At 38.4% G+C, this 27,544-nt stretch overlaps 2 protein-coding genes across 5 annotated transcripts; one reads left to right on the top strand and one right to left on the bottom strand.

Annotated features, from left to right (window-relative positions):
• Positions 1 to 778: 778 nt before the first annotated feature.
• Positions 779 to 26,846, top strand: RB195_020325 (uncharacterized protein; the record flags this gene model as incomplete). 3 transcript variants are annotated; one of them, XM_064188569.1, is made up of 54 exons in its annotated part: positions 779 to 892; positions 1,024 to 1,066; positions 1,137 to 1,229; positions 1,293 to 1,372; positions 2,849 to 2,961; positions 3,034 to 3,167; positions 3,232 to 3,321; positions 3,639 to 3,762; positions 3,912 to 4,035; positions 4,920 to 5,033; positions 5,093 to 5,192; positions 5,260 to 5,392; positions 5,496 to 5,601; positions 5,667 to 5,810; positions 6,407 to 6,527; positions 6,581 to 6,666; positions 6,781 to 6,919; positions 7,001 to 7,070; positions 7,202 to 7,325; positions 7,556 to 7,644; positions 7,702 to 7,822; positions 8,050 to 8,177; positions 8,273 to 8,451; positions 8,660 to 8,751; positions 8,828 to 8,904; positions 8,983 to 9,105; positions 9,495 to 9,567; positions 9,826 to 9,942; positions 10,009 to 10,083; positions 10,619 to 10,710; positions 10,845 to 11,007; positions 11,138 to 11,292; positions 11,377 to 11,550; positions 11,801 to 11,903; positions 11,964 to 12,101; positions 12,782 to 12,868; positions 13,122 to 13,268; positions 13,332 to 13,439; positions 13,516 to 13,665; positions 13,751 to 13,801; positions 14,291 to 14,430; positions 14,512 to 14,591; positions 15,473 to 15,579; positions 15,645 to 15,740; positions 15,844 to 15,924; positions 15,987 to 16,080; positions 16,519 to 16,655; positions 16,714 to 16,812; positions 16,874 to 17,027; positions 17,652 to 17,746; positions 25,661 to 25,774; positions 25,853 to 25,969; positions 26,060 to 26,204; positions 26,704 to 26,846. In XM_064188569.1, the coding sequence occupies 54 exons, from the start codon at positions 779 to 781 to the stop codon at positions 26,844 to 26,846; spliced, it is 6,096 nt and encodes a 2,031-aa protein (XP_064044448.1). The 3 variants fall into 3 exon arrangements, with proteins under 3 accessions (XP_064044448.1, XP_064044452.1, XP_064044449.1); XM_064188568.1 differs by lacking the exons at positions 779 to 892; positions 1,024 to 1,066; positions 25,661 to 25,774; ... (1 more) ...; positions 26,060 to 26,204; positions 26,704 to 26,846 and having other exon boundaries at positions 1,157 to 1,229; positions 17,652 to 17,785; XM_064188567.1 differs by lacking the exons at positions 779 to 892; positions 1,024 to 1,066; positions 1,137 to 1,229; ... (45 more) ...; positions 16,874 to 17,027; positions 17,652 to 17,746 and adding an exon at positions 22,158 to 22,202.
• RB195_020326 (uncharacterized protein) lies at positions 17,828 to 21,985 on the bottom strand (the record flags this gene model as incomplete). 2 transcript variants are annotated; one of them, XM_064188570.1, is made up of 8 exons in its annotated part: positions 17,828 to 17,911; positions 18,453 to 18,571; positions 18,627 to 18,836; positions 19,684 to 19,743; positions 19,815 to 19,934; positions 20,602 to 20,783; positions 21,754 to 21,857; positions 21,941 to 21,985. In XM_064188570.1, 8 exons carry the CDS (start codon positions 21,983 to 21,985, stop codon positions 17,828 to 17,830), a joined length of 924 nt encoding a protein of 307 aa, XP_064044450.1. The 2 variants fall into 2 exon arrangements, with proteins under 2 accessions (XP_064044450.1, XP_064044451.1); XM_064188571.1 differs by lacking the exon at positions 17,828 to 17,911 and having other exon boundaries at positions 18,441 to 18,571; positions 21,917 to 21,973.
• Positions 26,847 to 27,544: the final 698 nt, after the last annotated feature.

Genomic DNA, 27,544 nt, shown 5'->3' with positions numbered 1-27,544 from the left:
AAGAGTGGACTCTTGCATACACTAAAAAATCGTCGGAAATTGTGCAAATCAAGTGAAGTATCTCAAATGATTAACTTCACTTACTGATGGTCATTTCATGTGATGCACTTAAAGAACATCTATACGGATTGGCGAAGTCGAGATGTTCGAGGCTGTCCTCGGATCCCATCGCATATACAGTAATGATGACCATCAATTTGGCATAGCTATCTCGATCATTTAATGCGAACGTGAGGTCGTACTTCACAGATCGTGCGAGTCGGACAACGGTTATCCCCCACATCCCCAGTCCCCCCCCCACTAAAAAAAGGAAGATCAGAAAGGAAGTGTGCATCACCGTGACTAACGAACTTTTGGCCTTGTACCAGACCCCTCGTGGATTTTGATCTACGACGTTGGATGTGGGTGCCTTCGCCTATTTTCCAACCTTCGACTTTCTTGACGGAGTAGTTTTACTACGCGGCGGTCCGCTAACATCACGGCTACACGAATATTAAGGTAAATTTGGTAATTTGTAATTTTGGTCTTGTAACTGGCCCAGAACTCTCTGGGCCGGTTCTTAGTCTACTCTACTGTGGAATAGTAACATATGCTGTCATGAGGTGTTTCGGAGGATAAATAAAATTTGTCTTTGATTTCCCACATTCCCAAAAAGGGGATGAAATTGAGAGGTTATCCGAAATAAAAATCTTTGTTGGCAATTCTTGGTTTTGCACGTCACTTTGGGCTAAAAGAAACCGAAAAAAGAGTCATCCAAGGATCCTCGCACTTGCCGTTTATGCAGAAGAAACTGGAAAAAAGTGACAACGACAACGATTTTAATGTTTATCGCCCGACTGCTGCTATCATTGATTTTCGTCGCAGCCTAAGGACCACCGCTGCTTCCACAGTAGTACATGACACCACCGGAAACCCGAGGAATACCTGAATGAGCACACTATTCATTATGAGAGCGCACCGTCTTAAGAAAAAAAAACTTGTGCAATTGCACAAGTCAGCTGTCGAGTAAACAGATTTCTTAAGAGTTGTGAGCGACGCATATCGACTCTCTCTCACCTTGACTTAGGTGGAAGATATTTTATTCTCCTCAGAATGTACCAATTTTATGCGCTGATATCTTTTTTCCAATGTTATAGGTACTGAAACCAAGGGGGCAATGCCTCCTCTGCCCGGCGATCCTCATCCGAGCCGTCAATCGGACTTTGACGGTCTGGATTTGAGTCATCCAGGTGTTATTTTGTTTTATATTGAAATGATGCTAAGTTTCGGGACCATGGTTGGTTTTTTCATAGGTGTTCATGATAGTCTCGAAGCTCAACAAAGCGATGACCATCCATTCAACGTTATACTTCGGATGAATGACTTTAATGAGGTGGGTTTATTCATTTATGTCAATTTTCCTACGCAGACACCGAAGGATCGGTCCTGTTGGACTTTTTACTTTACCTGCGCTGATTATAGCAGCCTCTGGAAGCGATCGTTTTGTCATAGGAATTTCGTGGAATCAGCTGGCCTTGCCGTCTTTCTAGTTGTAATAAGTTGACTGTTCATGCGCATGTGACTATGTCTCGATTAATGGCGAGAATAAGTCGTTGAAGGTGGCTAACTGTCCACTTACCATAAGAATTGTCTATCCCACTTAAAGTTCAGAAAAATTAATGATTACTTCCATTAAACGGGGCCGAATATCACGCTTTATGCAGTTTTCATCAAAAAACCTACATAGGTTAGCTTAAAGGGGCTATATCGCATGTATTTAGGGCTAAAGTGCGATCCAGTAAAGAAATTAAAGCAAAGTTGTTGTGGCACGCCCCCATTTTCCGCATAAAATCGCCTGCACTTATCGCCTTGTCTGTACCTTATGTTTGTTCGGGTGACCGCAGCGCATCTGCCGCAACGCAGCCATTTTCCCTCCCTTGCCTCAACCGACATCATTCCGTGGCCAACCCAACAAAGATGTGTACTAGTATATGTATGCTTTCAAAATAGCAGCAATGCTCTTTCGATTGGAGCAGTGCGGATTGGAAAAGGGATCGTGAATCGGGGACAGCGACTTTGCTGATCCTTGCGAACACGTCGCTACCATATGGGGTACATACAGTGGAATCAAAGCACGATATAATTGTGCAAGCGGCTGCATCCGATGCGGTGCGGTGGAGCGCAGCGGTTAGGATCGGGTGGGGACCCATGTGGGCACCTATTGTCGCTACGGTTCGCAATGGTACCCCCTTGATTCCATCCTCTATCTCAAACGCAACTGCATCGCGCTTCATTTCCTTTTGACACGACTATAGGTACGGCTACGTGTAGCAAAAAACTTGGTGAGCTTGATAGACTCACACATTGATTATCCTTGTACATTCATGGCCGCGGTCAGGTTTTCGTTATGAAGTTCTCCGTGTAAAATCTTTTATTGCTTACATTATTCGGCCTGGACATGGAATGAGTGCCATACCACATTTCCCACTAAAATCAAATCAAACTATATGCGACAAAAGCTCAAAGGAGGTTAGCCAAATATTAGGTAGATTTGCCGAAAATACAAACTCAACAAAATTGTGGGTGCAGCACTTCGTTCACTGCTTAAATATACGAAGAAAGATGTGAATGGAGTATACGAAACGATATAATATGTGTAGTGTGAACGGATAGATAAAACTTTAAAAAAGGTAACAAATTCATGGGACGAAATGTTTGAAAAAACCCTAGTCGTTTGTTTGCAATTAATCTATTTACATATAGAGGAAATTTAAAATATGTGTACTCATTTATGTGATAGGCTCAAACACACATATAGAAGTCATGAATGTTAATATTTGTTCTATTTCCACATTTGAAATTGTTGAAGGGTGATCGACGAGTTCACGATGCTGTGCTTTACTGTAAAACTCAAGCCGATTATTTGAAACATTCTGGATATCCCTTGTTTGGCAATCATCCGAGTTTTGATCCGCAAATTAGGTGAGAAACCATGTTTTCTAAGCAAATGCATAAGCATATGACGCAAGTGATTCCACCACAAGTTCATTTCAGGAAAATAGCTCAAGAGTTCAACCAATTTCTGGATAAGTTGATTACTTTGCCAGCTGTGCGCACTGAAGCCCTATTCTCGAAATTGCGGGTTTTGTTGGCTCAGGGAGAGTCATATGAAGCATTTAAAGCTGCAAGTAAAGATGTTTTCATATTAATCTTGTCTTTTGTATTTTTTTTATTGAAGCCAATCTTTGCCAGTGAACGAACTCGACGTTTCCTTGAAGTGCAACACAATATGGGAGAACGACTCAGTGGCCTATCGCTGCAATACTTGCGCGCTCACACCATGTGGGTATTTTTATTTTCTTGATTTTATCACCTCAAGATGTCCTGCATTATGAAATATGTAATTGGACGATATGTAAATATTCTTGGAGCGATTATTGCTGGAAATAGGAACAGCGAATTATTTCCTTAGATCTGGAAATCATTTTTGAACATTTATTTGTAATATCTTCCAAATCTCCTTAGATTTCTGAAGTGTTACGCATTCAATCTTTATTTTCGTGAGGTGTTAGATCTTCTTCTCGCAGGAATGAACGGAGATTTTATTCCCTATTACATGTATAAATACTATGAACAATTTTGCATGATGAGTTTTCCAGGTATGTCGCTATGTGCATCTTGCTTCCAAGCAGCTAACCACGAAGGTCACGACTTTACTAGATTTTTTTCGCGTGAAGGAGGAGCCTGTGATTGCGGTAACTCTGACGTGATCAGGCCTTTCGGGTAAGATGTTATTGAATGTGTCAATATCATTTTATGAACACAGCAAACTATCGATTTGTGAGAAGAATGTCCACTTAATTATGCCATTTTTGAGCTTTTGATTGTAAATTAGTCTGTGTATTCTCGTAACGTCATATTTTGCTGTTAAGTTTTTGTCCTCGTCACGGTGAAAATGCCGTTCGACCACCTCCGCCTTCACCACTCATAGTTTCGCTTCCACGTCATATTTTCCTGAAGCTACTCGTGTGTCTTTTCCTAGAATGGCGTGGATTTGTGAGTTATTACATCCTCTTTATTATACCTTAAAGGGATTAACTGTGAAATGCTGATCAAGCAACGAATTCTTAACATCGAATATAAGAAATTTTCACTGCTCTCTTAGCCAAGATAGTCAGGTCAAAACGACATGAAGCTCTGTGCGTTTGCGTGAGCGGTTGCGCTCGAAATTGTGCAATGGGGCATGGTGGCCTTTGCTTGTGTGGGACCTTGCTAGCACCATTTATTGCTGCAATTTGCGATGGTCCCACATCGATGGTAACCGCTACTTCATCGCACCGCTTCGAGCGCAGCCGCTCACACAACTGCATCCTGCTTCATGTCCTCTTTATCCGGCTATATCTGAATCCTGGTTAGATGAAACCTGTTTAAAGGCATCACCCCACGAATCTGAGGTGGTGCGGATTTCAGGTAGAGTATTCGTATACGGGATCGTAGATTAAGGAGAGCGGGATGATTCCGTCCATTTCTTCCTTATTGCCGTAAAAAAACGGCCCGAAAGGTACGGTTTCGAGTATTCCGGCGTGCTATTTTCTACAACGAGTAGTAAGTTCGATTAGATCGCGCCAGCCGTACCCACACGCCGCATCTTCCAGGCCGTTTTTTACGCCAGTTAGGAAGAAATGGACGGAATCACCCACCTATCTATAATCTACGATCCCGTATACGAATACTCCACCTGAAATCCGTACCACCTCAGATTCGTGCAGTGTTGCCTTTAAAAAAACAACTCGGAAAATTGAATGAAGATGAAAATGAAGAATTGGATTTTTTTAATCTTTGGCAGCTCATTGATCCACCAGCTGAATTTGTGTCACCTACTCATTACATTTCCTGTTTTTCTTTTGCTTTCGCAGCTCAATGCATTTGAATACATTTAGAAAGACTTGTACTCACAAGAGCGAGAAGCTATGGAATGGGAAGAACCTTTCAACCTAGCAGGGTTCTGTGACAACTTAGTCAGTCCTATGCTGCTTCTGATCAACTTTCTGCAGGTATTTTTTGAAGAAAATATCAACGTTTCGAAAAAGTCTTTTATATGGATTCGTTTAAGGAATGTGTTAACTACGGTGGACCAATGAGAGAAGCAATGGCTGAAATTCTCATGGACAAAGAACTTTACAGGGAACTCACTAAGAGGAATTCTGATGAGGGTCCGTCGTTTTCCTTCTGAAGTTCGAATGTTCATTCTCGAGTTCGATGTTCATGTTATGGTTTTAGTGGACTTATCATCCCCTCCTGATATGTCGCTGGACTGGCGCACTAGGCAAAAATTTCATGCGGATCGAATGAGTATATTCTCTGAGAGCCTTCATTCATGTTTTCCTGATCTGGATAGTGAACAGTTGCTCGAGTACGTTAGATACGTTATTGAATACTGGTATAAAATCTTGTGCTGTTTCAATTTTCTTTTCTTCTTACTTTTTCTGTTGTCCTTTATATCGATAGCACTACAGATGCGAATGCCTGCTGGACGAACTTCTATTTTGGGTGGTACGCATGAACTTTCCACAAAATCTCATCAATTTTTCTTTGAGCATGTTGTCTGAGCCAAATTATACGGTCAGTAGAGAAAGTGTCGATTTCCTTCCGGTTTTGTAAACTAATGTTGTCTGATCATCTTGTAGGATGCGCTGTCAACTCGATTTTTTACGTGGTATCCTTTGGTAGCTAATTGCGTGAGGAGATTATGCGTATACCAACAACTTCGAGAGAGAAATTCGGATGTGGTCCAAAACACTTGCAGTCGATTAATCCACATATCGGTTCAGGTATCACTAATATCAGTTTGTTCGCATAACAACCTTTTTGCGCTTTTTTTTTTGATTCTCGGGTAAATATTAAGCACGCTAACGTACTCGCCAAAAAAAAAAAATTAAATCTTACTCACTTGTGGTTATAAACTTTTATATTTTGTTGGTATACCGCAAGTACAAATGAAAGATACATGTCAAACTTACTGAAGTGATCTAAGGATCCGACGTTGATCTTTGTTACTAAAATCAAAACATGAAGTTAAGGTCCCTATTTCTGCGTCTCATACCAGTATCAAACTATTTAGTTTTTGATCAGCTAATCAATTTTTCTGTGAGCTGAGGAAAAGATTCTATGAAAGAAGCTCTAGCCTTTTAAAGCCAACGAATTCAGATGATATTTCGGCGTTGTGCTAGGAGATCTCATTTATTGATTGCTCACATTAACTGAGGTGTTGCAGTCACTGTCCTTAATTACTCGCACTTTCTGTTAACCTAGAATCCTTCATGAGTACATAGCACACCGAACATCTGTCAATATTTTATTTGTTTTTGAATTATTGAATAGATTCCTATTTTCTCAATGGGTTCTGTGGGCATTCTGACTTTCTTAGATGTTGTCCTCAGAAGCTTTGTGCAAAAGGCTAAACGAAAAGTGCGATCTCGTCGAAGTGGTTCTGAATACAGCTCGTTATTTGCTTACTGAATACTTACAACCAACTGAAATGACTTTGGGTAGGTGCAGCTTTGTTACAACCATGATTTCGTAAGCGTTTTATCACATTCAGACTCTTTCTTTGTGTGGTGTACAACTCCAAAACAACTTGAAGGGAATCAGAGTAATTGGGATGTTATGTTCATGGAGAAAAATGCGGTAAGCATTGAGTCATATTGAATTGGTCTATAAGACTTTACTTTACTTCGTTATCTGGCAGCCTTTTCTCCTATCTGATTGGATCCTATGGATTTTGCTTCCTTTTTCTTACAGACGATGATACAACACGGATATTGGTTTGTAATGGGGGATATACAAAATTTGTTGGCACACTCCTCCTTAGCTATTAGTACGGTTCTTCATCCAACTGCATTCTCGCACACATATATTGTACTCCTCAATCGAATGCAAGGTTTGTTGACACAATTGTCTATACCAATTCGGCATACATACTTAATTTTCTCCTGCATATCTCTTATGTTGTTCCTGTCAGGAATGAATGTGAATTGGAGGATTATACGTGGTGAACATAGGGAAAATGACAATACGGATCTCGTACAAAGGTAAGGATAGCGACGTCACCCCATCGATTAGTCTATTCTTTAGTTGAAAGAATATCTCACAAGACTAAAGTTTATGTTTTGTACTTGTTTTGCAGTTTTTTATTTCTACATCTAATCCAGTATTAATTTAGGTCTTTAACGTTAGAATTTGAAGCGCTCGCTCTAACAATGTTCAATTTCATCAGTGCGATATCTCAACAGCAACATTTTGTCGCTGCTGTTGCTTTCTTCGACAAAATTATTGCTGCTCTTACGGTAGGTGTTTTTCTGTCACTGGTATTTTACAACTAATGAGGCTCGCCCAACTCACTCTTCACTTTCACCCTTTTGGTTCTGTGAAAGAAACTTCTCATATAACAAATTCAATGAATGAAAGTAGAGGGAATGCAGCTAGTAATTTGGGGGCGTAATTTGGAATTTGAGGCGTTTGTGCAGTCTGAACTTTATCAGCTTCATGCTGTATTTGGTTGACATTTTCCTATTAGGAATGGCTCCGGACCATTGGTGGATGGACAGCTGGCGATGTAATTATGTGCCCGAAGTACTGCGTATCTTTCCATCTGCCCTTGCATAGGTGACACTTTATTCTTTCTTGGATTATTCATTCAGTAGGAATTCATCTGTTGTTAAGGCATCTTTCGACTGCTCTATCTCACTTCAACGAAATGGAACTTTTCCGGAGGCATGTTGAAGATTTCCGAAATGACGAGCAACTACTGCGAAGAATCGTACTACATCCTCTCAAGATACAGGTTCTTCTATAGTAGAATTAATTATCAGTTGTCCGAGAGGTCAATCGTCAAGACGCCATGGTCCCTTAACAGTAGCATTTCTGCTTACAGTAGTATTGCAAACTTCACGTGTCCTAGCACTATTAAATAAAAAAAGATGATAAACGGCGAATTCCCTCAAAATCTACTCTATCAATAATGGAGTTTGTCGTATTTGTGCTTAGTGTTTCAAAAAGATTTCTTTTTAGGTGGCTCGTGCTGAATATTATGCTGGAATGTGGGTTCGCAACGGTAACCAGCTTCGGGTTCAAGCGATCATTTATGCTCAACCTCACATCAACGCATCGTTCCAAACACCTGACATCGACCTAATCAGGTGAGCATTCTCTCTATATCTGATCAAACAACACTTCTTTCTGGATATTTTCTCATCCTTTCCAAACGATCAAAACTATATTGATTTCCTTTTAGGTACTGTGCCGCGAATATTGACCCAGACTGGTTTATCGATGTTGTGCTAACCAATTTCCATCTCAATGACGTGTTTCGCTTCCCAATCATAAACATGGAGCTGCCTTCAACGGATATCGCAAGCGCAGTCACAAATAGTCCTGACGTTTCCGACCACGCAGACAACCCTGTTGTATTAGGTGTGTGTTTATAGGAAATTATGATTGAAACAACGAAATTATATCTCTTTTTTCTTTGAATTTGATTAATTCTGGCAAGGTGTTCAGGTAAATATTAGGTTTAGGATTTTCCTGTACGTCACGTATCAAGGTAACTTTATGGTTTCCTTATGGAGTGGTTTCATGGTTTTTGCTTATCAGTTACCCTGGTTGAATGTTTTACTTTTAGGTACGGGTCGAGCTACCCCAGATGAGATTGCCGACGCAAATTGGGAGCGATGTGCTGAACAAATCAAACTCATACTGAAGGATCTACCTCCTGTCAGTTCTTTTCGCTAGAAATTACCGTCCCTGCAATGTTTTCGATTGTCTTTACACATTATCTGATGGTTCCCAGGGAAAAGCTGATGTGGTAATGGCTGCGCTCCATGCTCGCACTGGTGACAATCTCGCATATTCCAAGACAAAACCGCCGTAAGTTCTGTTTATCCGTTTGAATGAGTCAATCGCAAAAACTCTTGCAACTTCCCGAATCTATTATGTTGGGTTCAGAGCAAAATACAACGAAGAAACGCCAGAGAATTTGCCAGAATTAACGTACATCTTTAATGAAGACAAGGCCGACGTTATTACAAGAATGGAATGGGTCGATCCAATGATTGCATCAGCTCTTCGGTAGGTTGATAATAGACAGATTTAATTCTACAATAATAAGCATCATACACATTGAGGTATGCGTTTTTTTTTCTTTTCTTTTTTTTCTTGTGGATTTGAGAGTTTTAAAATAGGAAGCACACACTATTTGTAACCTATCCAATTCGTGCTTCATTAAAATCAGAGAAGTTGGTGTCATTGTAGAATTATCTATTGCACATTTACTATTCGGTCAAGTTTGTGCATTTTCTCCCTTTCTGTACGATCTCGGTCCAAAGCTTACGTATGTGTCACAAGCAGGAATTTTGTAACCCTTTCAATTATCTCTGCTCATTAGGAATTGATGTAAACGTTGTCTTTGAAGAAAAATCAGTGACTTTACATACCCATCCCTATATTTTTCCTTTCAGCCTGTTGAGTGAGGTCGTGATCCTTCTCACTAACTGTGGCGCTTCAACTGAAGCTTCCCTGAGAGCAGAAATGGTAAGTTATGTGATGCAAATCTAAATCCGCTTCCCTTTTTCCTAATTCTTTAGGATTCTTTTGTCTTCTTCAACAACATTCCATGTGGTATTTCGTTCTGAGAGTGTATATCAAATTAGTTTTTAAAATAAGAAAACAATATACGAGGTAGCTTGTCGTGTTGTTGTACCCATAGGATAGCCATGATGCGAATTCTATAGTCTACATTCTTATTTTGGTTAAAAATTCAAACCTTTTTTTTCATCTTCTATTGAACAGGTGAACACCTTGGCCAGTGGTCAGCAAACTCATTCACGTCTTCGTTCTGTCATTACTGAAAAAGGTAGTAGAGGTGCCGAGACTATCGACCCACTTTTTGAGAAGGTTCTGAGTGAAGTGAGTTGTATCTGATAATTTCTTTTCTTTGAATTTTGGCTTGGTACTCGCCAGTTTTCATTGCAGATCGCAGACTTCGCTGAGCCTATTGCAGTGCCAGGAGGTCAAATGAGACAAGGGTCTTACCAGCTTAAATCCGAGGTAATCACCGTCGTTTCTCTTTGCTCTTCGAAAAGATGCAACTATAATGTTCTGAGTTTGCGACTCTCTAGATATGGGTTTAGATCATTTCAATATCCTCAGTTGTAAATCTCAGGTACAAACATTATTTGTTTTTTTTTTAGAAAGAAAGGAGTGTAGATTCTTATGAAAATAAAGAAAAAATATTGGTTTAAAGTCTCACGTTTCACATTTGACACAGTGCACTTTCGTAGTTCCAATGTTTACTAATCATCAAGGATTTGGCAGTGATTCAAGTGGAATAAGTAATGAAGCAAAACATAGCGTTTTTTTCATTGTCATGTTGATTTGGATTCCGACCTTGGTTTGGTGACTATATCTTTTCTCGGCAGAGAAAAACATAATGTAAATATTTCTCTACAGTTGTGAAACTCATTCTGCAAAATCCTATGCATAGTTATAGTTTTTGAAGAATTTTTGTGTTGGATTTCAAAGATTTAGTCTTTGTTTCGTAGAATTCTACAATTGCCGTTTCTCTATAATGTTTTTCTTATAGGTACGATTTAACGAATTCTGTCCGGTGCTCTGTCAACATCGTGCGCTCTCTCCGAAATCGAGCGCTGCTGTGTTAATGGATGTGGAAAAACTGTAAGTTATCAGGGAGGAATAATGAAACCCAATAAAACGTGACGACTGTAAAAGCGTTCTGTTAATTCTACTCAAAAGAGTAGTTTTCTTTGAGGTCTGAGATTTTATCGTCCAAGAAACACTGTCATTTCCAGAGAGAGGGATTTGCTAGGAGGCGAAGAAAAAATAGTGCAGATGTGGATTCCTTACCAGTTATCGGACTTTTCTGACAAAACACGTCACGAATCAGTGCAACACATTGCCAGAATTCTTCTTTGTGATCGATTCGTACAACTTTGTATCGTTGTGTTGGAAGCGGTAAGTTTCATTGGTTGATCAAGAGATTGAGTATAAAGTGAAGATGTTCCGTCACTTTTGAGCTGACTTTATTTTTGGAATATTTGCAATTTTAGGGTCCAGATAAGCTTTACTGTTATCTGTTGTTTAGGGCGTACTCGGGAGACCCGAAGTACGTGAAACCACCACTCAACTCATTGTTTACCTTCTAACGCTTGCTTACCAATACATGGGTACATTGCCTCCATCTGAAAAATACGCTGCAGTTGCCCGGTTCCGAAAGAGCTACGTTGCCACAGAAGGATTGTAAGTTCTTTTGGTTTTTATTCGTAAAGCAATTGTTGCATTTAGTTAACAAGTCATCTTTTAGCCAAACTCGATTTTTTTCAGGAAAATTGTCCAGTTACCTTTGCTAGTGTTTGTGTTGTTCATCATAGAGTGTGAAAAGAGGGGAGTTAAAGCAAAATTCCTCGAGAAAACGATGGCCGGAGATTTCGACAAAAAACGCATAGTGGGTGGTGCAGCTGAATATTTAGCAAGACTCGTCAGTCAAGTAAGCAAATGGTGAGTTTTTTCAGTTCCATTGCTACAAGATTTTCTTTCATTACATGTTGGCCTTGAAGACTATAGCCAGCAACTTTTATATAAATGGAAGGTATTGACTTTTACTGACTGACACTCTTTTCAAAAAAGTAAGGCTTAGGGGTTCTGGAGAGCTGTTGACGTTCTGCAGAAGTTTGAAGTTTTTCTTCGTTCTCCACTGCAAAAAACAAATTACAAACTGACAAAGAGAGTTAGTGGTGCTTTGTTCCAGTGATGATGGTGTACAACTTTCGTTACTCTCTGCACTGGATGACTGTACTAAAGAGAAAGAAATTGAGCAGAAACCTGAAGGAAATGATCAGAAAGCTAGTCAGGTTGGCTATAGACTTTCAACTATCTTGAAAATAGTGCAGCTATGAAAATGAGTTTTGCAGGAACGAAAAGCTGCTGCTAAAAGACGACGCGAGGCACTTTTTGCTGCAAATAAGAAGAAGAACTCAGAGGTTATGAAACGGCTAATGGAAAAAGAAGGAATGACTCAGAAAGACATAGATTCGATAGATACAACTCAGGTTGGTAGAAAATAATCTACTTTATATATTTACAGCGACTGTATTCCAACATCTTGCTCGAGACTATTTCTCTTGATTCCCTCTTATATCATAGATATTGTCTTCGCAGAAGGGTTCTTAAATTAGTGGAGTTTTTTTATTCTCGTATTGCTCAGATCTATAGTGACTATAGTAGAATCAAAACGACATGAACCACGGTGCAGTTGCGTAAGCGGTTGCGCTCGAAGAGGTGCGTGGAGCGTAGCGGGATCGAGTGATGTCCATTGCTACCACCGTTCATTGCTGCAGTTCGCGATGGTCCCACCTCGATTCCAGCCGCTGTCTTCACCGCGCCGATGATAGTACATTAAGACTATACGATGATAGTACATTAAGAACAGCGAGAGGACTTGCTATATCTGGTCCTAATGGCTGCCTAATTACCTTCATACCAGTTTAGTTTCAGAATGTTTAGATTTCGTAGGTCAACGGGATTATTCATCATTCATTAGTAAGGATCTGTTTTCGTTTATTAGTAAGTTTGGTGTACCCTATAAAAATAGGTCCATCCTTCGTGTATTTCTCGTTTGACATAATACTGGATATCCATAGAACCCAGATTTGACCGTCCCCTACGATCTTTACATCTCATACTAAGAATTACCACTTTTTGCAAAATCTCATGCATAACCTCGTTTAAGCCCGACGTCCGTCTGTACGAATGCCCAATTTGTGGTGAATTGGATACTCCATCTACTTTGCGAAATCCCCTAGGAATGCTTGTCAGGGTTGGTTTTCGAAGTTTTTTTTTTCAATCGTCTAACTCTCGGTTTGAGTAATATACTCATATTTATGCTATATTGTTTTTTTTTATTAGGACTGAAAACTTGAGCTCTCGCAGATATTTGTGAAGAGGTGCTCAGACAGTTGTTCATTTCGTGCACCTACTGCTGGAACCGTTAAATGTAGCTAAATAAAAAAATGCTATTTTCAAACATCTTTGTACATTCTTCAGAGAGTTTGAGTTTGTTTTCTATGCAGATTACCAGCAATCCACTATGTGAAAATGTCGTTCCAATTAACGAACATGATGACAACTTACTCAATTTTGACAATAAAACTGGCGAGACAGTTGTGCGCAACTTCAGCAGAGTTTGGAAAGTTGGGCGAAATGAGCTTTACCGACGGGTTGGTTTCTGTTTCTGTTTCTGTTTCATCGGTCTATCGACTACTTTTTTCATCTCATTTTAGGCTCTTTTTTATTCGGATCTCATCGGTTTTTCGACTTCCTTGGAGCTTAAGACTTGTGGCCACACTGTACACTTGAAGTGTTTCAATGCGTACAGGGAAACTCTTCGAGTTTGTTTATTGAAAAACTGGTCTTTGTATTGTTGTATAAAAAATCACTATGATCCCTACTATGATCCTTTTCCAGAATGATCTTCGCGTGAATGATTCGCGTCGTTCTTCGCGAGACGTTTCTTGTTTCTTGTGCAGATTCAATGTCAATGCGCTTCTACCGCTGCGAATCGATTGGGGGTATGAAACCTCGAATAAAGATACATTAGCTGACGATCGGCAAAAGGTAAACACTTGGATCCATTGATTTTGTTTATATCTGTAATGAATTTATTTATAATTGCGAATTTCCATAAAAATAAAATCTTCAGGCGTTCGAATCTTTGAACGAAGTTATCGTGAATTGGAGAAGAGTTCCGCAGGTAACTATTTCTTTTCTAACGTTTGTTACATTTAATTTGTATAAATTCTCATCTGCAACCATTCTTATTTGAAGCTGACCTGAGACGTTAGTTACATTATAAAAATAAAAGTAAACTCTTGTTGGTGTAGTGATTTCCTTTCATATATCCACCTTTTTTCTATATCCTGATTCTCCACAACACTTCGCTTTTCGTGATTCATCTTATCCAGGCTATGCAACCTTTCAATTTCCAACACATAGCAACCATATTTCTTTTCTTTTCCTTTTTAAGGAAGTTTAATGAGGAAGGCAAGAGGATTGTCTTTCAGCGTAGTTTGAGTCAAACAAAGTAAAACAGGTGCTTTATCCTTTCCCCAACTCGGTCTTAAAAAAAAGAAGCTCGGAATGTTAGAAAACTCACTCTTCTTTTTGCGCTGTGTAAAATGTAGAAAGCATTCTGTCTCAACTTTACTATCTCCATTTCTTGCTTGTACTTCACTGTTTATAGACGTCTGAAGATTCTCGTCCGTATTCTGAACATTTCACGGAACATATGCTCGATTTACTGAATAGTCGTTTCTGGAATAAATGGGATGACGAGGATGTTGTTGGAACGAGAGTTCAAACCCAGCTTGTGGCTCTCATAAAGTAAGTACTTATAGGGATAGTCACTATTCCATCATACTTACTAGTGCCACATAATTCGCTCTTTATGATATGGTTTTTTAGAGCAACAGTTGAAAGATGCATTCTATTGAAGAAACTAAATGTTCCTGAACGTCGCAAAGGTACACGATGTGCTGTAACAGGTGCGTTTTACCGTTGCTGATATCTTGTAATCAGCTTTTTGGAACCGCCGCTTTCGCTGGGAAACGTACATGAAATCACTATGAGATGTACTGTGGATTAGATATCTATGCTCTCAACTTCTGGCCAACCCCTACCTTGCAGATCCGGTGTGTGTACTACATTTAATCCGTAGCCGCTCCACCGCATTTAATTTTGTGCAGAACCAAATCCTTCTGTTTATCCTGTGGTAGTGGATCATTTTGTTATGGTACTATTGCAATAATTTGAACATGAATAGCAGTTGTTCGAAAAATCTGTATTTTTCTAACAACTCCTGTTCATGTGGAGCTTTGTAGTTGTTCTAACCTTCTCATACGGGAAAACAAGAGGAAAAACTATAAAGTGGTCCATTGTTTGGTCAAATGTTGAACTATCGAGTAATAGCATGAAAAAAACCTCAGTGATTTTTTTTTGCGATTTCTTGTAATGTTTCCGCTCAATTGTTTTATCGATGAGGTTTGCGTATTGTATGTTTTCTAATTGTTACACGAAAGATTCGAATAAGATAGAAATTAGAGAGAAAAGGAAGGATGTGATAAGAACTGTCTAGACGCAAAGTTTCGCTGCTAGTTTATCTATGATGCAGTTGTTTGCAGCTCCTATTTTGATCCCTATTCCGCCCGCTTAAATTTCTTAACGGAATTTCATCACGTTGTTTCTGTTCAAGGCAGGAGAAAGGAAAGGGGAAGAAAAGGTTAAGGCCTGCTCCCCTTCACGATGAGAAAAGGCCACTACTATTGTGGCATAAGAGGCGACAGATTGCGGCCAAAGAGGGGCTTACAGATTATAATCTTTTCTAATCAAAAAGAGAGAATAAATTTGTGAAACTAACGATTTTCAGAACATCTCGTGGCGGCCTCCATATGTCGTACATCGCGAATGGATCAAGAAATTAGTTTCTGCGCTGTGCGAGACTTATTGTTACCAAAAGTTGAGAAATCTTCTTCTGTAAGCTTATATTATCTTAAATTTGTGAGGTAGCTTTGCGTTATTTTTTTGTTCCTCATCTCCAGACATTCGCCATTGAAAAAGAGCAGTTATCAGCTATAGATGATGACTTGATAGACGTAGCACAAATCCGCAGAGATGATCTCGTGGCTCTACAATCGGTAAGGATTCAGTAATTCACCTTTTTACACATTTTATTCTATATTTTTTATTTGGTTCTGATTCGATAGAAGGTCCTGAAAACAATTCTTGTTGATTCTTAAGACATCGGGACGAGAACGTTCTCGCAGACCTACGGAGGGACCAATAGATTCAAAGACATATTTACTCGACAAACCTTCCCCGGTAAAATTTTTTTTTACTGTCTTGTATTTCTACTTGAAACCTCATTATCTATTTTCTTAAAGACACCAGTGATCGTGTTCGATCTGAAGTCGCTTTTGGTTCGATTAAGTGCATTCGTGGTGGATAACCAACACTTAAGTGTAGACGATAAAAAGAGTAAGTTTTTTTCCAGGAGTAGTTTTCTGAGGTCTGTTTCCTACTTTGTTTTAAAAAATGTTCGTATTATCTTTTTTTCTTTGCTATGTAGCATTGCTTTGAGTCTTACAGGAAGTCGGAGAGTTGAATTCGCGTTTTCAATCTGTTTTTTTTTTCCTTTTTTTTTGAATCTGCTATTTAATTTATTTGAACTTGGCATTTTTGGTGCTATTTGTAAGCTATTCCATTCTGTTATTCAATTAGTATCCCATTTATATTCAGTTAACACTGATCGGATGAAATGACTGTTTTCAAGCCTCTGTATATAATATCGGTTGCTTTAGAACTCTGTTCGATTTTGTAATTCAATTAAAATCCCATTTATATTTAGATAACTCTGACCGGTTGAAATAAATACTACCGATCTTTGTAATTTACGAATCCTACGAGTATTTTCAGAACTCTGTCAGGTCCTAGCCCGTCGTATAATGACCGTTGTTAGTGTAAAAACAGTACTCCGCCTGATATTGCGTAGCTCACGAACTACTCTTGATCGTTTTGCATCTGGAAAATTCACGAAGGAAAAGTTGTGTGGGGTAGGATGTTTACCATTATCTTATTCAAATTCTCTATAGCTTAATTCTCGAGTTATAGCCATTCTCTGATCTTCCTCGAATGGTTCTCAATCGTCTTTCCTCAAACCCAGCATATTTCAACCAACTTCTTGGAATTATGCACCATGACGGATGGCAGGTTTGCAGCACTATTGGAGTGTAGTTCTGGTTTTCTTAATACCTATATAATCGTGTTTAAGGAGGAAAAGGAAATTGGAGCCGCTCTCGAATGGACATTAACTGATTTTGCGATATTCGTCGCTGAATTTTGGCAACATGTTGGACTGATGGCCAAGATTGGGGACGAATACGTAGATCTCAGTCTTGACGACGCGCTGAAAAACATTGGACTTTGTAAGCTTTTTCAGAACTTGGAGTCATTTTGGTTTGAACTGTTCGCACTACTGCTGTTTTCAAACTCATAATGTCCCACCATCATCAGAGATTTGTTATGATGGTTTCACTTTTGATAGCGTAATTATTTCTAAATTTTGTTCTTTGAAGAAAGTTACTGATAGCTTTTCTGGCGAATTTTCGTTTTGCACGCGCATCCACCTGTGCCACTAAGCGAACTCTTAGCAGATTGGTTTGGTGACTGACATGACTTTGAAGAATAGTGGGACCTGTAACACTTCTCCATGAAATCCAATGTGAAGTTTTTTTTTCAAGTCGAAAAGCACTAGGGAAAATTTTTCCTGACCATCGTCTTGTTAAGTATCATTTGAGTTCTAGTAGTAGTTCCCTCTAAGAAGATCTAAGATCTACTATAATAAGTCATCTACAGCACGGGCAGCCTACATACTCGTAAGTTCTACTTTTTTTGTCGGCTTGCTATGGTTGACAAACATGGATTTGGCCGTATATTTCATTCACAGGTTACATATTATTAGTTTTTATTTGTTTGCTTCTCGTGCGTATTCCATCAAATATGAGAATGCTCTTGTAAAGAATGATTTCCATGCTAGTCGTAATTTTTAGGTCAACAAAGCATTATTCCGGAAGAAGAATACGTCACCGCATGGATTCGGCATTTTTCACCGTTTCTAATATGGAACTATGACACTTCGCGAAAGGTATGTTCGCTCTTGTTACGTTTCATAAAACTTTATTAACAACATATGTACAATTTTCGCAATAGAATATTCCCATTGGTGTCACCTTTCGTTTTCCCTCACTTCCTTTGACGAGACCATGACCATGATGAATATTAATAGAACGATGACGACGCATACCATTATCTGTAAGTGGTGCAGTCGAGAAAAATATGATGAAAATCTTTCTGGAAACACATGCCAGCGATGAAACATTGTTTCACAGCACTACTAATTACCTAGCAGTTACGAAAACAGAGGATTAAGGGTTTCAGTTTAGATTTATATAATTGAGATTTATATAGTTAGTTTAGTTAGATTTATAGTATAGATAGTATAGTATAGTTAGATAGTTTGTTAGTATAGATAGTTAGATTTATATAGTTTTTTTTATAGTTGAGGCGAGGAAAAAGTGATGCTTTTACGTTTTATTTTTCCAAGTTAACTCTAAAGTTTTGTTTTCTCGCTACTGATGGTGGATTCATATCTGAATTTTCTGAGTTTTGTTTGGGCAGGATTTTTTTCGTTATGTAAAACGGACATTGATTTAGATGAATTTAGAATTTATATCACGTTTTATTGATTCCTAAATGCTGTTAATCTTCTGTGTCGTGCTTCTGTAATCCCTGTTTTCGCAATTAGTGTTGTCCAATGTAAATTTGAACTCCAATTCAATTCAAATCCTTACCAAACTTATTGTACACGTCCAAAATGCAGTCCAGTAAAGCATCCAATCGCAGTAATGTTGCTCAAACATGTGCTCCTCAAAATGAACGTAAGGTTTGCTACCGTAAACCCAAATGCAACCTGAACAATGTTTCATTTTCAAAGCTGCTTCGTTCTATTCCCAACTATTTCTTACCAAGCGTGAGCCAGACCGCGTTCACCACAAGGAAAAGCCCTTCTGTGCCACGGCAGCACAAGTCAAGCGACAAACTGCGTGATCGATCATTTGGTGTAGGAATAAGGCGATAAATGCGAAGAGTAGCGCTTATGATGAATAGAATTCCGCTGATCGAAAGCCATATCGGTATCATAGGCTGTACTCGGCAGAATGGAATATTGAAGACACCTGAAAGAAGTTCATCTGCGTGCAACTTTATTTCTCCCGTTTGTCTAGCTTTGATTTCGAGTTTTTCTTGAAAATATACTTTACTTATTTCAGAAATATCCCCCAACAGGGTTTTAATTTGGTATATGTGTCTAACTTTTTGTTCCTAAAAAATTCGACCGAACCCACCACATTATAAGTGCGAAAGTTTATCTTAGGATTTTTGCGAATTACTGTCCTTTCTACGACTTAACGGAATATTGCTCATTTTCTCGTATAACTATGAGTACCAAGGGAAATTTTTTAAAACTTTTTGTCTAGTGCGATGTTGCTCTGGATTATTTCACATATGAAAGCTATTTCTTTGTGATTTCTTCACCTCCTAGCTAATGTTACTCATTATGCTCCTAGCATTGGAGCAAATCCACAATTTTACGACTGATTTGAAAACACGATGAACTAACGTTTCTCTCATGAAATAACTTTGTTTGCACTTTTTTGCTTCCTTTATTTGCTATTTCTTCAGTGAAGAGAACACCACTGAATTATTGTTTGTTTAGTAGCGCGACAAGTTCTGGAGCCTTCTTAAAAAGTTGCTTCGTTTGTCGATCTTTGAGAGGTTCAAGCATGAGCGCACGCTACTATAAAGATGGACACTGATTCAAAATGCGCTTAATTTATAGCTCGTTCGCAAGTGGCCTGGAAGAAGGATAGTAAAACTTGTTTCAAAATTGGAAAACCGCTTGGAAGGAATCAGATTTTCCACTCGAACTATAAAAAGTACATCTTTAGTCTCTCCATATGATCCACTGGTGGCAGACGGTGATTTTTTTACACATATGAAAGAGATAAAAATTAAACGACTTGCCTATTAACGTTAGTACGAATGCTAGTATCGATAGGATAATAAGTGTGGCTATGCTTAGACCTGAAACTTCGATATTGTTCGATAATTCACTTGCCCTCTTTCTCCTTTCCCAATTAGCCTGATAAACGAACCATACGGAATTCTATCGTTAATGTAGTCACCGAGATTTCGCGCCAAATCAGCTGAATTACCGGATAATGTGACGACATCGGACAAATTATTGTATTTTCTTCTCGTACTTGTTGTGCTACCTGTAAGTTTTTAATGATGATGATTTCTTTATTATTCTTTTCTTTTTCTTATTTCTTTTTCATATTCTTATTATATTGTTCTTTTTTATTATTTATTCTTACTACTTTTCTAATAGCGTACACTTATTTTCTACTACTATATCATATGCTACTCACTTTTCATACTACTGTATGTTTATATTACTTCGATTTTTTTTTTACAGTTCCTTCTCTGTCCCTTTCTTCTTCGCAATATTAAGCGATTTAAGCTACATTGTCACCGTTGCGATCCAGGCGATCTTTACTACCCTACCGAAATCTCACACACTCAACTCTCACTATCAGAGTAGTCGTTGCATGCATAAACCCAAAGTCGTTAAAGTATAATCAGCATCGCAACCAACCCAGTTCTAGAATTTCTTAAGAAGCCAAAATTACACAAAAGTTTCGTAAATATTTGGTCAACTCATTTCTATGTAGTAAAATATTTCCAGCGGAAAGTACGTTACGATGTTTTCTTCCCATTCTCTTCTTCGCCTATTCCACACTTTTATTTTCGAAGTACAATCTAAGGGCATGCTCCTTATCGACAGTGTATAGGGCAGCATTAGCCATCCTTCTGTTTAACTTCAATCGAATAGCAACGAAAAATTGATGGAAACGGTATGCACTATTTAATGTTTCTCACCATTCCACGTTGATGGAGCATTCGTATTCCTGAGAAGAGGCGAAGTTTGCTGCTGATGCGCATACATTGTCGGTTTATTATTGCTACCATGTGTAGTTATCGATGCCCGTGGATCTTGCTGTTGATTAATTTCCGGCAAGATCACCCTTTGAACGGTTGGTGGTCGCCATAGTTCAGTTGGTCTTAATAATACTAGTAAAACGGAAAGGTTTATCGTTTTTAAATTAGGTTATCGTTCGCAATGTTTACATGACGTGATGCGTGGTGAAATGCAAACATTGTACATTCATCGTCTGTGCCGTCAAAATGCGACACATTTCGCAGGATTTTCCTTGCAAAATGATTAGAAATAATTAGGAGAAGAGGCACTGTTTTGTTTACGTGAATTGAGCGAATGTGAAATGTCAGTATACTGAACTTTAATGCCTTGAATATTATCTACAAACGCAATGAGCATCAAAACATGTTTTAATGGGTCTATCACCTCTTTTCCTGGATTCTGAAAGTGGTCAAAGTGACTAAAACTGATTGAATTGTTAGTACCTTTATTGAAACCTATTACTTTTTGAAACGACAGTCTTCTATTCATAGGAAGGAGAGAAGTTTTCATAGATACGCAACGCTACCGTTATTTTCATGGAGACGATAAGGTGTAGATGTTGGCAGTAGCCAGTAAGGTCTTGTGAAGAAACTTTTTTTGAAAAATCTGGAGGGAATTCCAGATATTTAAAAAGAGCTTCTCGAGAGTATAGAAGTTAAAATATAAGTTTGGAGCTTTTGTAAACTTCTGTTTGGAAAAAAAATCGGAAATTCTTGGAATTAGTCTCAACTGATTTCTAATTCGTATGCCTCGTTAAGGATGTGAATGACTGGACTGGAAAACTCAACTGTCATTGCTGATTTGAATTTTTAACACAACGAAGTTTTGCCGAAATGGTGCTGAAGTATCTCATACTGTAATTTGGTTCAACGACACAGTAGAATGCCAAATTTAGAACGAGCTAATACAATATATATTCCTAAAAGCTCAAAGTTTAAAGAAAAACAGAGAAAGCAAAGAAGTAAAGAACGTGACCACTTGAGCAGAAAAAAACATCTATCCTAAAATCAATAGAAGGTTATGAAGTCGATTTCTTATCCAAACAAACATACCGTGAAATATGTCGTTGCTCATTCCCAGAGGCTGGTTCATGATCGAGTTCTACCGTGCCGAAAGCACCCATTCGTTCCAACGTTGTCGGCGAAATTGATGTGTTCTGAAAATGTGATAGCGCAGAAGGATCGAATGTTCGTACGCCCAGTAGACAACGCAAACATTGAAGGTTGTGTTGACACCTACTCCGGCTGGAAAGCACGTCGCCGCGCATCGCATTCGCCCGTCCATTCTTCCGCGCTGATAGCAACAATCGATCAAGGAAAGAATATTATGATGGGGCCGGAGTGGGTGTTAGAACGGTCAGAATTAAAAACGACGATGACGAAGCGACGAAAACGTCCGCCGATGAGAATGCAGCCGACCAAGCTCGAAACGACACTGAGTCAACATCAGAGGAGCCATGTGGCTTGGTGCGCTCTGTGCATGTGTGTTGTGCCATGCTCAGGTACTCTCCGCTTATTGCACACTGCACCATCCATTAAAAAAAAATGGGTCCAGATATTTTTTTTCTGTGATGAATCAACACGCGAGCGGTCCTAATCGCCGGGGTTCCGATAACGCGCACGTGGTTCCGGATATTTATTTGCGTGTAAGGAGGTTATCTCTTCACACACGAGGACACAGAACTTGCAAAACATGCGAATAGTTATGCTACCTGGCCTGGAAATCCAATTTATCATTAGAAGTTATCGTTTAGAACTGAATTTTAAACAAGGCAAAGTGCGAATCGCAAACTGTCTTCTCGTGCACACCAACAACAAACTGATTCAATTAAGCGAATTCTAATCGAGAGCATAATGTAAGGACATCGGCAAATTATACCCGAAACTTTAGCGAGAGGATTCTGCATCATTCACAGAAATGAAAAGAAATTTTCCTGGAAACTTAGCTTTTTTTTTCTTAAAACAGGGTTTTGTTTAAGACGTGGTTTCTTTCTTGAACTAATTTTTTTTTGCATTTGTAGACAACACGCTTCATGTTATCTAAGGTCGTCCTGTGAAATTACGTCTATTAAAGTAAGTTAAAGTAAGACTATTAGATATTGAGGGGCGGGTGTGGCGCAGTCTAGAGGTCTGTTGTAGCCAAACTGTTGATGATTCGAAAACGCACTAGTGCAAACCAAGCCTTTCATCCCTCCGGGGTCGATAAATTGGTACTAGACTTGTCTGGAAGGGTAAAACCATTTACTTGATCATCGCCTGGCCGCGCAAGTCATTGTGTAGGCCAACACGCGTTCTTAAACCTCAACGATTACGAATTCCAGTAAAACTCGTTGGCGCAGCCCGAGTGGATTGATACGCCAGTGACTTTATCCTTTATCCTTTTTATTAGATATTTAGCACCAAGACCTTAAATATAGCATTAGATATAAGAGTGACATTCGAAATAATATAATATATAACTCCAAATTATGTACGTTGTGAATACCCTTGCTTGCCGGTTTCGTTTTGTTTACAACTTCCACTCCTGTTTCGGAACATCGTCTTAGAATCTACTTTTAACAAATTTTACTGAATAATATGTAATTATAATGATGTGAAAACTAGATGCATCTTCTCTTTTATCTTTTTTTTTATTATATTATTCATTATATTTTATATTATTATTTTTAATTATATTATTTTATTTATATTATTATATTTTTTGATCTAGTATTTTTTTCTGCAAAAATCACTGACAAATACGAATCACGTGGCTTGATGAGATGCGCGTTTTCTTCGCTACCATCTGTTTGCTTTAGCTACCAGTCGAGTGAGTTGGGGCGTCATCGATGAATCAAAGGATTCAGCTTGGTCGGGGATCTCACCGAAAATTTGTTCTTGCGAAGAATGTAAAAAGGAAATATATGTTCGCTGAGGAAACTATTAAGGTTACTCATAGAAAAGTCACAGAAAATAGAACTCATGCTAAGCTGATCTTTACATCGTAAAACTGTTATTTTGAAATCTATTGTTTAAAAACATCAGCATCTTGACCCTAATGTAACTGATTTATTATACATGGCCAAACGACATTAGCAATTTCATACTCTTTTCTTTGACCGAAAAAAAGAGTTTGAAAATGTTTAGTTTCATTGTTGTCCTGAATATCCGACTTAAACTTCCACAGTTCCGGGCTCTGATGTGCAGCACCATTTCCTTTCTTTCATCTGTTTGGTTAAAGTTGAGAAAAACTTTTTTTTTTACGATTGAATTTCTCGTCTTCTCTTTTCTTTGTTCCATAAATGTTCTAGGTTAAAGTGATGCCACAAAAAAAAAGAACGTTATAACGTTTCTCGCAGATTTTTTTCCTTATGCTAAACGAATATATTGGAGAATTTTTATTACAACAATTCAATTATTACTTACAATTCAAATTCAATACACCAGTAGACGATCAGCATTGAAATAAATGCAATGCGCTACCGCTATGTAATAAAATCTTTTTTCAGACTACTGTTTTTGTGTTGGATTTCTTCACTACTATTGTTAAAGTTACTTTCTTATTTTATGGATTAAAAAACTTATAGTTTGCTCACAAATTATGAGTTTTCTGGGCTTTAAAGTTTTTTCAAACCGTATTTATCAAAAATGGTTGTGAAAGGAAAGAAGGTGCTATACTCTGTCGGTATTCTGTTTGCATTCGTTGAATTGCAATTTCACTGCAAGCACTAACTTATGTATTTATTAAACTAGCGTTTAAATTTTAAAAATCTTGTTGTTTTTTTCAGAAAGAAAACTCAGAGCAAAGGTTCTCTCACTACGTCTCGCTCTCTGATTTGGTCTACATTCACTAACATACATGTTAAAAATTTTGTAAAAATATTTCGAAAATAAAATACAACATAAAAATTATAATATAAAAATTCAAAGGATATTCCGAAGAAGAAACTTTGAGAATTTAAAAACTATAGTACTTGGAAAGTAGCTACGCTGTGGCTGCACTTCCTTACTAGTACTATGTTCACGAAGTAAGTCTGTAGTTAATCATCACCCTAAAATTTTTGCAGTTTGTTACAGATTTCACTGATCAAAGTAAAAACAGCGCCAGCGTATGTGCATATCCGTTGATACGCATTTTTACTTTGGATTCCTCGAAAAACTCATGTTCGTTACACAGCGAAAAGATGCGTCACTGCAGATTATATATTTTTGTCTTTTATTTATTTGTCTTTATTTATTACTGGATTTCTTCACTAGTATTGTTAAAGTTACTACCTATTATTATTTATTTGTTATTATTTTTTATTTGTTTGTCAAAGGAAGTCTTCCATTTCCATATATTCCACAGAGAGCGCGCCTTTTGGCAAGGATATCTTTCCGATGATATCGGTTTGAGGGCCTCGCAGCGGTAAAAGAGTAGGTAGTTGACATTCCATTTTCGGCCGGTCATGGATAATTCCGCTAGAAAAGGCTGTTTGTAGTGTCCAGCGTCGTGTGTTACAACTGCAAGTCCTTTGGCTTCTACAAAATTTTGAACCTAGAAACAATCATTGGGTGGGTGTAGTGTAGCGGTTGGAGGTTCCGCTTCCTGCACGATCGATCGGAGGTTCGAATCCAATCCCTAGTGCTTACCAAGCCTTTTATCCCTCCAGGGTCGATAAATTGGTACCAGACTTGTTTGCGAGGATAAAAAACACTGACTTGACACATCCGCTAGCCCCCGCAAGTCATTGTATAAGCCAGTTACAAGTTCGTAAACCTCAAACGATTGTGAATGGAAGCGAACGTGGGGGCGCATCCCAAGCGGATTGATTAACGCCAGGAACTTTATCCTGAACAATTATTGCATAAAGATTCCGTTATAAATGGTGGTCGCAGTAGGTCCTACTTATTTCTGGATAGAATATTGTACATATTTTATCGTAATAATTGGTTTATCTTAGTTTCGTATTTTTCAAAATTATCGCTAATTCTGTTTTAGGCGTTCAGCATGGAACCGCTGATGTGGCGTCCGTTCTTACTGTTGGATCTTCCGCAGGAGTACGATGTGCTGTTCTCGCGATACTTCCAACGACAGTGTATTAACTGCAACAAAGTTCGTGTTCCTTTTATTCCATCGTATTTTCAGATTTGTGCCTTTAAAATAATTTCTAAGCCTTTAACAACTGTTAAGGCACCCCTATTTCCATTCGTTTGTCTTCTTTGTTCCACTCTTGTGTGTCTGGATGCATGCTGCAGTATTTCGGATGTTGGTCATGAGCGATCATTACCTACTAATGAGGTTGAAAGGGTAAGTAGAGATAGTCATTTACAAGTAGATGTTTTTATACGAGATCCATGGTTATATCCATGATTGTATTTGTCTATGCATCTACTTCAGCATTCTATGGAATGTGGAAGAGATGCGTGTTGCTTCATAGCTTTGAATTCATCTCTAATTGTGATTACACGCGAAGGATTGGCCGCAGTGTGGGGATCAGTGTATTTGGACGCACATGGTGAAGAAGATCGAAATCTCAGAAGAGGTTTGCACATTTTCATGTCCTTCAAAGTGAAAAGTGTTTTGAAATTCATCGCATTTTTCTAAAAGTTCGGAAAATTCTTGAAGCCGCCCCTTAGTGTTCCGGAAGCCCACATACATCAACCAGTTCACATTTGAAATGGCCGAAGTGTCGGATGTTCTTAGGGTGCTGACGGGGCGAACCGTGGATGAGTCCAAAGTCTGGGTTGCTCAGGTCCAGCCCGACTCCACCAGGTGGAAGCGGGATAGGGCCTGCAGTTCATGTACGGTACCGTATGTCCCGAACATATACTTTGTCTCCTTTTTTTCTTTTTGGATGAAAACGGGGAAGTGAAACAGATTACTACTATGGATAGGTGAATCGGGCCTCGGCAAGGATTTCCCACTGCAGCTTTTTTACGCGTATCAAATATGGAAGTGCATTTTTAATGTATTAATTAGGTTTTTTTTACCAATCCGACTGAATCGTATCTTATTGAACCTTGGGAATTCCTTAATTTCAGGTAAACCGTTGTTTCTTTCCGCTCGTCGAGTCGATTGCCTTCGAAGTGACTGGGCGGAGCAAGAATTTGAGCGAACCGGAGCCACATGGTCAACTATGGCTAGTCTTCAACAATTACTTAAGGATGCTCATCTTCTTCGATAATTGACTATTGTAACGAAATTAGTAGGTGTTGTGTGTTTTTGTTCTTTTTTTCTTTTCTTTTCTTCAGCTTTTTCCCTTACTAACTTCTTTAGTGACACAGCATATTCTTAAAGCGCATTTGCTAAGGGTAGTTTTAACACATCAGGTTTTTATATTATTGACGTGTCGAACTGAATGTTTAGCGATTTTCTGCAACTATGCAGAGGTTCGAATATTAGCAAGTATGTACTGTTCATGATCGAAAACTGTGCAAACTGTTAGGATGTCCTTTAAATTCATAGCAATTTCCTATGTAGATGAAATCGAACCATTGATTTATGGAAATACATCCGTTAAAGGCAGATAAGGCGGAAATCTTTAGGTTATTCTGTTTGTAGGAAAACTTTGAAAAAATTGAAAGCTAAAACTGTTGTTAACTTATACAATTAACTAGTAGTTTTTGTGCAAAATTTCGATCAGATTACTGTTTACGATTAGATTTTGCATTACTCGTGTGATTTTGTTCCATTTGCGACTAGTCATATTAATACATACGTCTGTGACGAGTCAATGTAATTAATTGAGGTTTTTATTGCAGAATACAACTGTAAACGTATAGGAGTACGGATTTAAAATTTAATTGACTGACCAATTATTTTTTTTTCTTCCTTTTTCTTGGTAGTGCGTCAAATTACTGCTGATTTTTTTTCTGCTTTTTG

This window comes from Necator americanus, chromosome II (assembly GCF_031761385.1).
Source record: "Necator americanus strain Aroian chromosome II, whole genome shotgun sequence".
NCBI lineage: Eukaryota > Metazoa > Nematoda > Chromadorea > Rhabditida > Ancylostomatidae > Necator > Necator americanus.
Note: the sequence above shows the minus strand (reverse complement) of the source record. Positions and strands in the feature narration are given on the sequence as shown.